This window comes from Rhagoletis zephyria, unplaced genomic scaffold (assembly GCF_001687245.7).
Source record: "Rhagoletis zephyria isolate East Lansing unplaced genomic scaffold, Rhagoletis_zephyria_1.1 Rzeph_scaffold_00809, whole genome shotgun sequence".
Lineage (NCBI taxonomy): Eukaryota > Metazoa > Arthropoda > Insecta > Diptera > Tephritidae > Rhagoletis > Rhagoletis zephyria.
The window spans coordinates 28951-44369 of record NW_016157893.1 but is presented as its reverse complement, the minus strand read 5'-3'; the positions used below and the strand labels follow the sequence as shown (position 1 = coordinate 44369).

Here is a 15419-nt window from a genome sequence, read left to right as displayed (position 1 = left end):
TTTTAATGAACATTTTTTGAAGAATAAATTTTAATAATGTTTTTAAATAAATTGAATATATTTATTTTTAATGATAACTGATAATTTTCCTATTTATTTTCTTATTTCTTTTAATGCACTTATTTTTATGCGAACTGCATTATAATTGAGTTTAGGTCAAGTGACATTTTACCGGGACACCGGTCGCGGTTTAACGTTACCCGAATAAACCAGATTTATCTTGAAAAATAGGCACATATTTAGTACCGGGTGCGGATTTTCTCTTGGCGGCCCTGCCCAAGACTGTAATTTCCACCAAGATTCTTTAGTGAATTTTTGTTTGTAACAACAACTGGGATCCTGTGGCCTAAGGCCTGAGGTGACTCTACCTACACATACCGGCCACTCTTTGGGCACATTTGAATTTATCCCACTCAGGTAGGAGTTTAGTCTGCTGCAGTATCCAGAGCGAAGTTGGGCTATAGTAGTGCGAGTCTCCCGAAGTAAACCAAGCTCTGTCTCGTCCACGTATCGTGGCTGTGATTCAAAACCGGCATTCACAGGTCGGCAGTTGGCGTAAGTCGAGACCGACTCCCTGTGTCTGGACTTCATCCGCAAATTGGTGTAGATGCGTTCTGACGTGCCTAGGCGAGGGCTCTGCAACAATCAGGTGTATGTTCCGTTGCCCGCATCTGTGACACCCTACGCCGAACTGCTTACATATCAATGTGTTGTCCTCCTTGACTGGGAGTATTTGTGTCTCGTCATGTAGGTGGTCTCTGCCGTCATCAGAAGGCATCCCATAGCTGTCCGGAGTGTTGTGTTTTGGAAGGTCTGTAGCTTCATCCACTGCGTCCTGCTAGACCCCGGTGACCACACGGTTGTGGTTGTGTGTGCCGAGAAGAGAGCTCGGAGTATTTTTGGGCCGTTCGCCATCGGAATTGGTTCGTCATCGACGTGATTTCGAAGCTGTAGTCTGACCTGTGGTTGTTGTTGTAGCGACAATACTAAGTCCCGCCTATTTCGGTTCAACTAACGGTAGGCCCAGGAAACGGACTGTTTCAATAGGGTCGGACCAAAGGGAGAGGGGTGTTAGTTGAGTAGCATTGAGCTGGCATGTGAAGAGGTGGTTGGTGTCGTACGGGGAGTCTCCACATGCCGGACACTCATTGGAGATGTTGGGGTCGAGTCTGAACAAGTAGTTGTCGAGGATGCAGTATCCAGACCTTAACTGGGTCAGGGTAACACTGGTCTCTATTTGCAGTTGATTGACTCCCTATGAATGTCGTAGATTGCTCGTCGGTACGTCGTCGGGTCCAGTGGTTGGTCGTTGTATGTCTGGACCGCCCCCTTATATATGAACGACACCCAGTTCTACGACCAGAATGACTCGGGTTTTACCCTACCAAGAGCTGTTGTTTCGGTGACCTAACCGAAACCCATCATGTACACCTTTGACCTCTTTGAAACTTTGTACCGCAAAGGTGAGAGCGCCACCTAATTAGTGCTTTATTCCATGACTATTCGTACTAGCACCAATGAAAGCTTTTGAGACATCTAATGTCTTTCAACTACCGGAACGCGGGTAGGCCTGGTGGTAAACGAATAATGCCAAACTAATGATCTTTCATCAAAGGAGACACTGTTGATAGCTATAACTTTGAAGTAGGATGGACCTTCGACTACTTGGAATTAAAGAGTCTTCGTTGACCATCTGTTACCTTGAACTGCTTAAGTATTTAAGTACTTAGTAAGACTCTGTCATGATTAAAGAAAATCACACTGTTCCCCTCTATCTGTATAGCGTAGAGATGTGGATCCTCGTAACATATGATGAGGCGTCCCTCGGATTCTTCTTCTTATTTGGTGCTGTAACTGCCTAAGTGACTTTGGCCGAGTTCAACAAGGCACGCCAGTTGTTTCTGTGCGAAAGGACGCCAGTTGAAAATGTCAAGTAAAACGTAGTCCTTCTCCACTTGGTATTACCATCGCAGTAGGGCTCTCCCTCTTCCGCTGCTACCAGCGAGTTCCGAGTTTAATACTATCAGAACTGGAGCATCGGTGTTCATTCAAAAGACGTGGCCAAGCTAACGGAGCCGCCCTTGGATTGCCAAAGACTTATGCCTCTTATCCCTTTGTGGCGGAGATTACCGGAGACGATAGAACAATGGGCTTTACAACAATAAATTTGAATTTCATGATACAATTTCCGTCTTTCGGAATTGCTTGCCAACTGCATGCTAAGCTATTTATCCACACGACTAAGACCTGTTGCTATCGTTGCTTGGCTTCGTTACGCGGTCCTTTGTTACCCTAACAACCAAAATAGCTATGTATTTATGGAAGATAAACATTCGAGAGCAAAATATACATATGTACAGAAGTAAAAGCTGATTAGGTTTTTAGTTGTGGAAAATTTTAAAATATTTAACTACCCCTCAAGCCATAATGACGAACCAGAATGAGTTGGATCAATTGGCTGCAGCCGAATTGGAAAGACTGCAACGACAAGTAGATCAAAAAACCTTATTTTTTATTGAAAACTTCGTACTATTCCACAATTTTCCAGCATCGCTCCCTGCAGTTGGAGCTACGCTCCTTACTTGAAGAAAAAGCTAAGCAGCTGAAAAAACAAAATCACATGATAACGGTTTTGCAACAAGAACATCAAAAGCTGAAAGACGAGATTGCTACACTAGAGGGTGGAGCGCATGCTAGAAAGAATACAAATGTAAGACGTTCTTGGCATAAGCTACTCCTATATCTGAACACGTCTTCCGTTATCTTGACGCTGGTTTCTTGTTTTTTTTTTCAGAAAGAAAAGCACTTGAGTTTTTTGCAAGGACAGAATCAAGAGCTGCAGCAAATTTTACTAGGTGAACGTGTCAAAATATGGGAGCTGGAAGGTCACATTAAAAAGGTCAGCCTTGGGGCAAGCTAAAAGCTCGTTCGAATAATAAGAAACTTAAAAAATGTAAACACTTTCCAGGTAGAAAAGGAAATCGATGGTCTGCGTAAGAACGAAGTCACCGATAGCTGTTACGAGGAGAGTATTGACAAAGTTCATAAGAGTGTCGTCAAGTTAGAGAATCGTCTGGATGTGCTCAATAAGAAGTGTAGTGATGTCTTGGCAGAGAATTGCAAATTGCGTGACTCAATAAATCATATGCTGCAGGATCGGTACGTTGTAGCGTAGAGGCATGAAAGATCACCAGCTATTCATTTAATGAGATAGATATGTTTGATTTTGCTGTCATCTAAAACTCAGCGATACCTAGGCTTCTTGAGTAACCATACATATCGATCTCCATATAATGGCAACGAATTGGATTTCGTGTGAAGGAGAATGAGTTGGGTGTACTAATGTCTCACCCTTGAGGCCTATACCCTCATCCTTACTCTGTAGGATGATTGAGAGGACGATTGTTCAGGCGCTTGGAAGTGAATATCGTTTTTGTGGACTTCCAAATTTATCGGCAGAGATTTGTTCACCAGCCATTTCGGTACTATTTTATGGTTTAAGTCCAGGATTTAGTAACGTAATCTGCCTATCTGAGGACACCATAATGGCGGAGGGATCGGTGCTCCCTGGGAAATAGTATTAATGAGAGATTTTAATACTGGAAACTAGGCAATTGAGTTTTTTAACAATTGGCTCAGAATCGAGCTCGAAGAAAATGGAAATTAGGACGGTATAGAAAGTTGCATGGAGACTTGAAAAAAGTTACATGAGTTCTTTTAAGTGTAATCAGGCTCAGATGACAAATTTATTTAAAGATTAACCTCTTTCACATGTGAACAGAATCGCACGAATCGAATAATAATCAATTACACCGGAAACAGTTGAACTGTCATTTTCGACCACCACCATTTCGAGGAGACCGGGGTTGCCACCCAAATCGGGGTTGCCACTTGTTCGGCGTTATATTAGATGTACTACATAAGGAAATCTTATTAGAACTTGCATAGATTGTTTGAGCCGAAGTAAAGCCTCAAGATAGTGCGTTTCAATGGTATCGGAACAAATGGAGCTAAGCCGGCTACAATAATCAGAATAAAACTGTACCTGAGAGACGTGGTTCTCACGAACTCTGTAGATGACTCGACTCTCACCGGACTCTGTAGATGACTTCGAATTCACCGGTCGAGAGCTTATGAAGATGGTAGTGGTCTCGGCAAATATCTGTACATTGTTGGCCCCAAAGAACATTTGCTGGAATTTCAGGGTACTATTTTATATATATATAAGGAAAATTTGAAAGTTAGGGGGGGGGGCTCGAGCACCCCCCTGCCCCTACCTGGCTACGCCCATGCATACATACACACTATTTTCTGAAGTTTTCTAACTGCAAAGACTTCAAAAGACCAATCAAACACCAAACTCTTGACAACACATTGGGCTAGGTCGGTATGCCACTAGTATTTTCTTTTTTATGTGTTATGTGCAAAATTTTGACTTTTGAAATGGCTTGGGTAAGCTTTTAATTACATATCATTAAATCTCTTTCAGACTGCCCGAAATAGAAGCTTTCTGGACGATTTTTTTATCTGAAACGAAAAAATTCAGAACTATCTATACATTTCGTAGATCAAATTTCCAACCTTTACAGAGAACCCTTTACATTTCTTCTTCCCCCTTCTCCCATAGTGAAATGCAACGCCGGCTGGAACACGATGCCAAGCTGCAGAAATTCTTTGACATAAAAGGTCAAAAGCGTCTCAATCCCGAGTTGGAGCAACGTGAGGCTAACAAGAAACTCGTTTTGAAAGAGAACTACGAAAGGCAGATCGAGGAAGACACGCTATCATAGATGATATTAAGGAGTTATATGCAGTGGAGGACACAGATAATTTGGCAGCGCAATTCAAGCGACAAGAAGAGGAAAATTTCGCGCTCTTTAACTATGTCAATGAGCTTAGTCACGAAGTGGAGGCATTGAATGATACAACACAGGAGCTGAGTGAAGAAATTGGTAATTATTTAGAGATTTATTTTTGGTCGATGAAAGTGAGTTTCTTTCTTCCCACAGAGCGTCAATGGGCGGAACACGAAGAAAAGGAGTTGAAGCAGAACACCGAAGCTTTGGATTATTTTAATAGTGAGCTGGAGAGGATTGAACTAGCAGCCGCAGAGGCTAATGAAAGAAAATTAACGCTACATACGAGTTTGGATGAAATGTTGCAGGGTATATTGCATATATTCAAGTGCGTTGAAATGGTTTTCTTGTTTAGCTTTTTTTTTTTAAATTGCCTTATCTGCAGAGATTTTTGTATCACAAACTATGTATTTTTTACACTTTGATCTTAAATTCCACTTTTAGACTTCTATCCTGCAACGATGCACCCATCTTGAATGTTTTGAGCTCTAAGACTGTATTGACAATGCATAATGTGAAACTTTTCGTTGGTGTCATTGAGCGTTGAATAAATAGCGTTATCAGCAATATGAACGTTGATGAATCATCTACTAAAATATTGGCTAGAAAACATCGCGTTCCAAAATTTAATATCAAAGAGTCAGCTAAAGGAAAAAACTAATTTTTTTCTCCTAATAGCGCCGGATTTGGGTGTGGTAAAGGATTGCTATATTTGTGGAATTTTTCAAAGCAAATTTTAAGCCTAAAGCTATTTCTATTTTTCGTAGTAGTTTTTCTTAATTTGGAAAAAAAGGAAACGGTTTTTCAAATTGCTATTTTTTTTTTTAATAATACTAGAGAAAATATGTAAAATAAAACCGATTTTTTCTTAATTTGGAAATAAGGAACTGGTTTTTCAAATTGCTCTTTTTTAATTAAAACTAGGTTTACATATAAGTAGATTATCCTCATTTTCGGGTTTAATACCCTGATCTGTAATTACAAAAAGAGATTAGAGAATTTGTAATTATAAAATAAGCTCAGATTAAATCGGTAAATTTTCGGTGGCCAATCTAGTTTTGTTGATTATTTTTGCGAAGAAGAAGAGAAATGCCAAATGTAAAAGCAAACAAAAATGGACGCTAGCAAGAAAAAGAGGTTTGTAAAGGTATTTTTATAAAATATTAAGTTGAAATATATTTCAATTGCTTAATAAAGCAGAAAAAAGTAATCACAGTGGCACAGAGAAGAAACATAACCTTTTCTTGAGATGTGAGAATAACAAGTACAACAAATTTCACGGCTAATAATCTGAGATTTTCCTGTGTAAACGGTGTGATTAAAAAACCTAGCTTTATTTGAGATTATATTTATATGTAAACATACCTCTACTCACAAACCAGTTTCCAAAAAAAAGTCGAATAATCGAATACGCTAATTTGTAGTAAAAAGCGTTAAATTTTAGTTTTCCTATTTGATTGAAATCAGAAGATTTATTTATTTATTTATTTGTAGATATATTTATGTTAATTAATTTTACACAAATCTTAAGAGAAAATTTTGCACAATTTTATTTGATTTTTTAAACAAGATTTCAGCTTTGACTTTAAAATTTTGATTCATTGTCAGCGTTAAGGCAAGTATGTGAAATTAAAGCTTAACTTTCACGTTGTACAGTAATTTTTACATTTCCATTTGGTGAAATGTCTTTTTGTTGTTGTTGTTTTTACTGGTTAAAAGAAAAAAATGTCCGCCAGTTCTGCCATCAACTACAAACAATCAATCAATCAATCAAACATTTAACCAATCACATCACCAATCACGTTAAGCGAACGTAAATGGTGATTATATGTATAATGCACTTAAGAGACTTACAATTAATTTATGTTGTAGGTACATACTAACACAGATAAGCATGTATCTGTGTTTATATGATATAGATACATATTAAAATTAGATTTCAAATGTTTAAACTTTTACTAATACATACAGTGTTAAATTGCAGTATTTTTTATAATTATGCATTTTTGTTTATTATTTATTTTTGTGTGTGTTAGTGTATTATTAAATAAATTGTTTGAAATCAAAAATGTATTCATAATATTTAAAAGGTGTCCTTACTATTACTGCAGAATTGCTCTCTGGGTTCAAAGCGATATGTGTTCTTTGGGCGCTTGAGTTGCACACATTCATTGGATATCTACATACGTCATTTTGGGATTTGGGAATGCGGCTGACTAAAGTGCTACTATTTTATTGACAATTTTAAATGTAAATTTCTTTTGTAATTTTGCAACTTAAAACTATAATTAAAGTGTATGGGGTTTTCTTTTATTAAATAGTGCACGATTAGTGTCTTTTTGCTGCTCTTTTTCTCTTCTTTTTTTATCATTTAAATGTAATAAAGCGTACGTGAGATACATAAACCTTAGAAGGTCACGTCTCCAACAGTTTTTTTGACCACAAAAATCAGCAAGTAGCATAAGATGAAGTATATTTATAAATAATCGTACATATATTTATTTTTTAATTTTTCTTTTTTTTTACTCTGTGTTAATAAGTATAAAAATGCATAAGGTTTTGTTTTTATACCGTTACAACATATGCTTGTAGTTGTATAAATTCTTGCTATTTTACTGCTTGTATATAAATATTAAAAAGTAATCATAAGAAAAGAATATTTTGCTTTTACATATAAGAATTTATACATTAAACTAAAACTTTTACATAAGTATAATTATATTTAGTAGCGTAGATTTTCTAGACTGCGCTCAATTTACCGTTGAAATAAGCTCCAGAACTTGTAGCTGGATACGCGTTTTGCCAGCGCTGAGGCTGCACTTGTATTGGCTGGTATTGGCGATGCCGATTTGCGATTGTTGATTAGCTTCGAGCGCATTTGTTCTTGCAGCAGCTCTTGCATATCCATCTATGACGAACAGAAAAAAAGTAGGGTTGGAAGTTGTGTTAGTGAATAATACATTTCGAAAACGTGTTAGTTTTTTAAACAAAATCTACAAAAAAAAAGATTGGAATACGACTCGTGTCATAGTTATAGGCACATCACATATTGACAAGTTTCGAACTACAAAACTGTATACTCAAAACCTAATTATAAAGCTCGAAATTTTCACGAACGTTTGTTGAATGTTTTTTTTTTTGTATATAGCACAATGTGTTTGTTAAAGAATAAACTATAATTACAAAAAAAAAAATAATTAAAGTTGAAAAACACAAAAATGAATTATATTTAACAATTTTTTCAGTTTGAAAAAAGAGTTTACAAATGTAAACTGTTGTTATTTTCCATAATAATTTATCATTAAAAATTGCCCCAAGCTCAAAAGAATGTTTGAATCTGACTTCTTTTTAGGCCAAAAAATTGAAAAAAAAAAATTGTCAATACATACATATATGGTGCGCTTATATTTTTTTTTAGAAAAGTGTAGCCCACTATCTAGCAGAAACCACATAATTCACAATTTTAAATTTTGTACAAAAATTATAAAAATTCATAAATTTTCCACCAAAATTTAAAACTCGTTATTCAGAATTTTTAGAAAAAATTTGTATAGTAAAGTGCCAGTTTGAAGTTCCTAAAAGATCCCGCTGATTTTTGGCAGTTTTTTTTCGTTGAGGTGCTATGCTTTTTCTTCCATATAAAAACTTGAGGAGCATACTTTGTATTGCCTAAACAGTAAAACCGTGGTGCGAATTGGCAATCCTACATGCGGTGATCTAGTTTCCGCCAAACACTATGAATATAGACCAAGAGGATGTATCGAATCTACACTCTCCATCTAATTTGGGGAGTTACTTGTTTCCTCGCTTATTGGATGGTTTGCAGTCAGGTGACAATTCGATTGCATTTTAGCGGAGCCTCAAGGATAAATATTCACCTGTGGTAGTAATGGTCGACTCGTCACGTTTCTGTGGCGAATCGTTTTTATCTTCTTTTTAATTCGGTTAGCGAAAGATTTTTGGCTTAGTACAAAACTGAATGTGAAATTCAACCCCAAATGCGTCGACGGATCAAAATATTGCCGACGAGTACAATGCAACTAGCCACAAGTTCGAATTTTGAACACCGAATTGATCGCTCCGAAAAGGCCTACACCACACCACACATTTCTGCCAACGCAGGTAACGTTGTACCCACTATCGGGCAATCTGTTGCCCAAGCAGTGAACCATCAGCGAACAATGTTTGTATGTCTACATCCCTAAATGGCAGTACACTATGCGCAGGCAAGCCGAAGTTTAAGCTCGAACATCCAGTAGGTCCATTATGCCTACCCTGAATGTCGAGAGCAACAGTTGCCAGCAATTTATCGCCACAAGGGATTGAGTCTTTAAAACGAATTTATAAGAATTGACTCTCATAGCTCTGACTCTAAAGCGCTGAAAATACACTGTAGGGATCTGTTTGTCGTTTTTGTAGAAGAGGTCATTTTCCCCAAGATTTTTTTTTTTTTTAAATTAAGTCTGCATGAAAAAAATTTAAATTTTAACATGGAAAGTGTTACTCATATGCCATGTAGGAGTATTTACGATTACGGCTATGTACGATACGGTGTACAAGTAACATTATTTCCTGCTCCTATTTCATACAAAAAATTACTGCCCATTTTGATTTGACCATTAAAAATGTGTCTATTTATGCATCCTTGTTCATCGTCAGTAGCTTGATTTTTCGCAAAAGTACAGGCTTCAGTACAAATGGAAAAAAATTTCAAAAGATGTGTAATGCTGGATTTCCACTAGGTATTAAATGGCAAAAATGACAAATGACAAAGTCGGGCCTTAAAAAATAATCTAGCCATTACATTAAAAAAAATAGTCATTAAGTTCATTTTCATTTGGCATTTTTTAAATGGCATACATTTTTTGTCATTTCAATGCCTAGTGGAAATTCGGCATTATTCTTTAAGGTTTTTTCTTCTCAAAATTTGGGGTTTTTCATAAAAAATAAAATATCTTGGGAAAATTAGCTGATGTTGTTGTTGTACCTGATCCGAAAGAATGGTATACAGATCCATAATTTACGACCCAATATTAAGTTTACGTGTTCCAGTGTTTTTTTTTTTGTGTACCTTAAAAACTTGTAATTTTTCCAACAGTGATATCTGATAAAGGGCTCAGTCGATAGTCATGCCCTTTAACTAAGTTGTTTGTCATCGAAATGCAAGGAAACGAGAGAGCAGAGAAATTGTCCGAGACAAAAGACTGCCAGTACACAAACTAATTAAGGGGAGAAGTCAAATGCGTGTTACGGACCCGAAGAGTAGAAAATGATGAGTATCGGTCTCATTATTGTGAATATGCTAAGAACTTTGGACAAAGTTTTGCAGATATATGCCTTTCCTAAATGGAGACAAGGGCAAAGTATTTAGAGTTGCAGAAACTGTAATAGAGTTTCAGTCGTTGGCGAAACTATGCAATGAAAGACTGCACTTTTATTTTAGACGGTCTTCTAGTCTGATTTTTAAGACCACAAATTAATGACGGCCGCTGTGGTGTATTAGTTTGCGTGCGTAGGTTTCGTTGGGTCCTTGCGTAATACCGAAATGGGGTCATTTGGGTTTAAGAGCTGAACAAATTCTACTTCTTAGTCCTTTTCAACTTGGTCAGAGGCCGTAAAAACTTGTATCTTTTTAACGAAACTACTTTCTAATTCTCCGATTTGTATTTAAGAAATATCCATCTGACTAACCTGCCACTGTTCCAGCTGTTGCGACAACTCCACCTTTTGTTGTATGGACTCGAGCAGTTGGCTATTGGCTTGCATTAAGTCAATACGCGTCTTAGCCAAATCAATTTCAGCTTTTGTGCGTCGCTCATTCGCTGCATCACGTTCTGTTTGTGCTTTGGTCAACAATTCGTCGCGATCACTGTTGTCCATCAGATCGCCACGCGCCTGATCGCGCTCTTCTTTGACATTATGTAACTCCACGTCGGTGACGGTGAGCTAGTAGAACAGAAAATGGGCCATTAATATTTTAGAAATACCACTTTCAATTCCCTCTTTTACCTTCGCCTCCAACTGCTGTATCAATTGATGGCTACGCTTGATCTCATCCTCTTGCTCCAGTACAAGATTGCGCGTCTGATCGAGCATTTTCCTGAAGTTGCCTGCATCGAGATTTAGCAGTAGACGTGTCAGCTCATCGGACATAGCCGATAGCATGCCAGGACGAAATTCTATAGCCTCAGTATGACTGCCGCCTTCGGTGCGACTTGACGACGAAATCGTATTATCCATGGATTCCAAGTCCAGCGATATGTCTGAATTTAGACCTATAAAAAAGAGAGAGGGAGAACAGTTTTATACTTTTTGTTTTAGTACAAATATCTTAGACAATATATTTAAAACATATTTTTTTTCCGCCTACCTGAGTCATCATCATGCCCAATTTTCAACGAATCCACCAGTGATTTCAGCTGTATGTAGACCGATCGCGCTTCAATGCATATTTGACTGGGCTTACCATCCGAAAAACTTGAGTCATCTTCATCGCACTCCATTTCGAATTGCAAAGATTTTTTGCCATGCGAACTAGAGTTGGAGTCCTGTAGTGATTCAAGAGGTTTAGAAAAGCGTACCTTTTAGGGCACTTGCATGAGACTTACCGCTCCTATACGCTCGCTAAGCACATTATTCTCACGCTGAGATCTCTCAAGTGCTTGCAGTGTAGTCTATAAAGGGAAATGTGAAAACATAAAAAGTTATATAACTAACGCGTCTGAATACTTACTACTTGTGTCGTTAAAAATCGATAAAAGTTATCAAAAATTACCTCTAATTTTGTTTCCTGCTCTCGAGCGTGTCTCTCTAGCATGTGTATTCTATCAGAAGCCTCTTCAAGTGCCGACGTTAGCGACTCTTTTTCATCCTGTGCCTGCTGTAAACGTTTCTCCAAATCATGGCGTTTTTCTGTTGTGAGGTTCAACTCGGTTTTGATGGATTCCAGACTGTGGACGTGTTCCTGAAAAGTAAGGGAAGAAAATTGATTAAAGTCTTTTGAACTCTTTGTCATTTTCATGCTAAATCTCGAGTGACAAAGGAACGAAATCTTCAAAATTCGTTGAGAAGAGTTTTCCGAAAGGTTTCAGATGCAAAACATGTCGCTAATATAAGAGGTTACCTTAATCAAAATCTTCTGAAGGTAGCATAGTAAGAATTAGTGAATTTGCATAGATGACTGGTTATTTTTCTTAAGTAACTTTTGATTCCCAGACCACACTAAATGGCCCAGTTTCATCAGTGCGGTCCTTCTGGCAAATGTTAGCAGCCGTTCCCTCAATACTGAGCGTAAAGTTTTTTTTTGTTTTTGGGTGCTTCACACAGGGTAGGAGTATGATGTATTTGATGAATTTGCGTCATTCCTTTTAAGCTTTTTTTGGAGACAACATTTTTTCGGTATAGACCATTTTAAGTGTAATTTTTCGTTGCCACGATGATGGCAGTTTGTTCCAGAATACTACGGGCAGGCCCGTCAAGGGGGGGGAGGGGGGTTTTTAATATCCGAGCCTTCTAAAAATGTTTATTTAATAATCAAACAGGAATCGACGAGTGAACTCTACCGCATCTCTAGCCGCAAAGATTTCACATACATAACTCATTGTGCATATTTTGAAAACGGAGATCATATTCCGGTTAGTGAGAAGTAGAAAATTCGCTTTTGACAACTCGATGAGCTCGACATTTCTGTCAAAAAAAAGGCTCGTCCAGGTGTATACGAAACTCTATACTTGCAAGCTTAAAGAGTTTTTTGCCAATTAATATCAGAGAGAGCTACATATATTTGGCTAACTCTCTTATGGGTTGGAAACATTGTTAAATTTTTACCTGATCTCCGTTGATTATAGGTCCTTACAACCACTCGCAAAGAGCCACATTCAATGCAAGGTCCACGAAATCATTCTCATGAGAGAATAAATGTTTTCTAAAGCGATTGTCTCTCAGTAGTACGATTGGGGTTGAGCCTGAGTGAGCCTTGTGCTCTAGTGGTGGTCCGGATGTCGCTGAATATAACGGCATATACTGTTAGGTAGAGCTGCAAATATATCGATGTCAGTATCGATATATCGAGTAATTGTTTTGTTTTTTGCAGACATCGATATTTTTTTTTTGATATCGAGTATGGCATAGCCATTTTCTCATTACTTATTTTTGCGCCAAACAACATCGGTGACAGATTTAATAGACTACAAATCTGCATATAATTTTTTTTAATAGAAATTGTTATTAAAAAGTTCGCAAGTTTTAAGAAATTTTTTTGATTTTTTTCTAGGTTTTGAACAAAAAATTTGCAATTTAGGTTTATGTGGCCTTTGCTAGAGATTAAGCTATACTTTTATAAAAAAGTAATGAATAAATGAATGTGATAATATCACTGTGTGATTTTGAGTGTGGGTCACTGTTCATACATACATACATACATATCTTTGTTTGTATGGACAAGTAGCTTATGTCGAAAGACTGGCTTTAGTATAATGCGGCATTCCCTTTATTCTTTAAACGACAAGAATTTTTCCGATGAGACTTAATAAGAATATTGACTTGCTAGTATCGGAACTATTTCTGGCACGTTTATTTGCCAAACTTTGTTCAACAGCTCAGTGCCTGTGAGTCATTCGCAATCGCATGCTGCGAATGCCGATTTATACTAAATCCAGCCCTTCTACATAAGCTAGTTTTCCATACGAACACAGGTATGTACCTCATATGTATATATGTATAATAAAATTTTCTGTTGGTAAATGGTTCTATTCATTTTTTGAATGAGTAGATGTTTTTCAGTTTAACAGTATAGAATTCAAAATTAACGATATATGTGACCTGGTCTACGAAAAGGGAGCTTACGTGCGAAAACTAGTTTTCTGTGAAAAAGCTGTTAAAAGTAAGCAACTCGTTTCGTCAGTNAAATTATATTTTGTCGTATTTTTACTCTTCTTTCTCTACATTTTTAGTACACTTCTAAGCAAGTTAGGATTTTCTGCTTTTCACCACGTGAAAAAGCATCTCATCTTCCATCCGAATCAACCAAAAAGTGAAAATTGATTTTTTGACACCTAAGCCCCCTTTCATCACAATGGGCCCTGATCGGGCCTAAGTGTGCTGGCGCCCTCTGGGCCTAGCAGCCACTTCAACCTAACCTAAGCCCCCTTTCCGTAGACCAGGTCACATATATCGATATATCGAGTTTTTGTCTCTTAAATATCGAAAATATGGAGTACGGCGAATTTCAATACTTTTGCAGCTCTACTGCTAGGTACTCAAAGGGTTCCAAGCTTATAATATCTACGTAAGCTGAAGTTTCAGCCGGACAAAACCGACAGTGATTGAGCCAACGAAACAAAAAACTTAAGGATATCGAAGGTAAATAAAGGCAATGCTTCGAGGATACGCATAATTTATTGTGAGAATGCATTAAAATATTTAATATGCCCGTTTTTAATACCCAAAGCTCTTCTAACAATCGTACTAAATTACTTTTAATCTGATTCTCACCTGCAAACTGGTGTTCCTATAATTGTACTGATCCTTTAATTCCTGTATCTGCGACATTAATTTCAGTTCGGTGGCGCGCGCTTCCTGTATCTGTTCAGTGAGGCGCGTGTTCTGATGTGTCAACTCATCGATTAGTATAGTCTTCTCCTTTTCCGCTTGACGTATTGCATTCTCTTGTGCCTGTAATTTATCTTTGAGTTCATTGAGATCAGATTGTAATTCGAGAACACGTTGATCGCTCTCCTCTTCGGCAATGGCGAGCTTTTGACGTAAAACATGTTTTTCTTGTTCCAATTTCTGAAAGTGAGAAAAAAATCCATACATACATAGATACGTAAATAATTTGTTGTATATTAAGTGATGCTGTTTGGCAGCAATATTAATTTCAAGTAAAACAATTAGTTAATAATGTCTTAACTTATGAATCATTGATAAGTGTGAGGTAATGCCCTAGCATGGAGAATGACTGTTTGTGAAGCGAGTCACCCTAGGCGAGTTGAGATATGAGTTTCAGCTGTTTAAAACAGAAGTACATATGTACATATACAGATGCATATGTATGTCTATTTACATACATACATATGTATGTATATAATTAAAATTATTTATGTACTTAATAAAAGCGCAAATGCTAAATAGAAATCTTCAAATAAGTTCCACTGCGACCATCTTCGCTCAAACACTTGGTCATATCCCCAACACTCCATAGCGCTTAGTGGCACCACAGTCTTTGTAATACATATGAGCATCAGTTTCAGTAAAAGTTCAGCTCTTAAACAATGGCGAAAATAATACTTAATAACAAAAGACAAAAGCATGTTTTTCATATAATAACTTGCACTTGTTCATCTGCCGCACAAGGTTACCAACGCCCTCAGCAGTACGTCGTACCCCACCATGTATTATAATCGTGTATAATTAAAAACAAAAAACTTCATGAAAGCCAGCGATGTGGTTTTTCTTTTTGACGTAGAATACGTCTTACCTTAAGGTATGGGGGCTATCTTTATTAGTTCTCGTGCAATAAGCGTTTTTGTGAAGCTCTAAAAATTACAACTACAACATTTGAAC

General features: G+C 37.2%; 2 protein-coding genes across 7 annotated transcripts in view; one reads left to right on the top strand and one right to left on the bottom strand.

The window, feature by feature from the left end:
* Positions 1–1449: 1449 nt before the first annotated feature.
* Positions 1450–5517, top strand: LOC108361653 (coiled-coil domain-containing protein 63-like). The gene is given in 9 exon segments (XM_017614336.1): positions 1450–2362; positions 2423–2490; positions 2549–2710; positions 2795–2899; positions 2969–3159; positions 4628–4773; positions 4776–4952; positions 5010–5184; positions 5301–5517. Coding segments are annotated over 9 exon segments (1293 nt in total). The 5' UTR covers positions 1450–2310.
* An 846-nt stretch (positions 5518–6363) lies between these two features.
* The window catches only part of LOC108361646 (bicaudal D-related protein homolog), a 33317-nt gene continuing 24261 nt past the window's right edge, over positions 6364–15419 (bottom strand). For 4 of the 6 annotated variants that reach the window (XM_017614319.1, XM_017614320.1, XM_017614318.1 and 1 more), the window contains exons 4-10: positions 14349–14645; positions 11632–11820; positions 11465–11530; positions 11227–11404; positions 10866–11131; positions 10548–10802; positions 6364–7764 (exon numbers count right to left, since the gene is read on the bottom strand). In XM_017614319.1, the coding sequence (XP_017469808.1) occupies positions 7612–7764; positions 10548–10802; positions 10866–11131; positions 11227–11404; positions 11465–11530; positions 11632–11820; positions 14349–14645 (1404 nt within the window). In that variant the 3' untranslated portion in view covers positions 6364–7611. The remainder of the gene's footprint in view (positions 7765–10547; positions 10803–10865; positions 11132–11226; positions 11405–11464; positions 11531–11631; positions 11821–14348; positions 14646–15419) is intronic. The other 2 variants (XM_017614323.1, XM_017614322.1) reach the window with 1 other exon arrangement.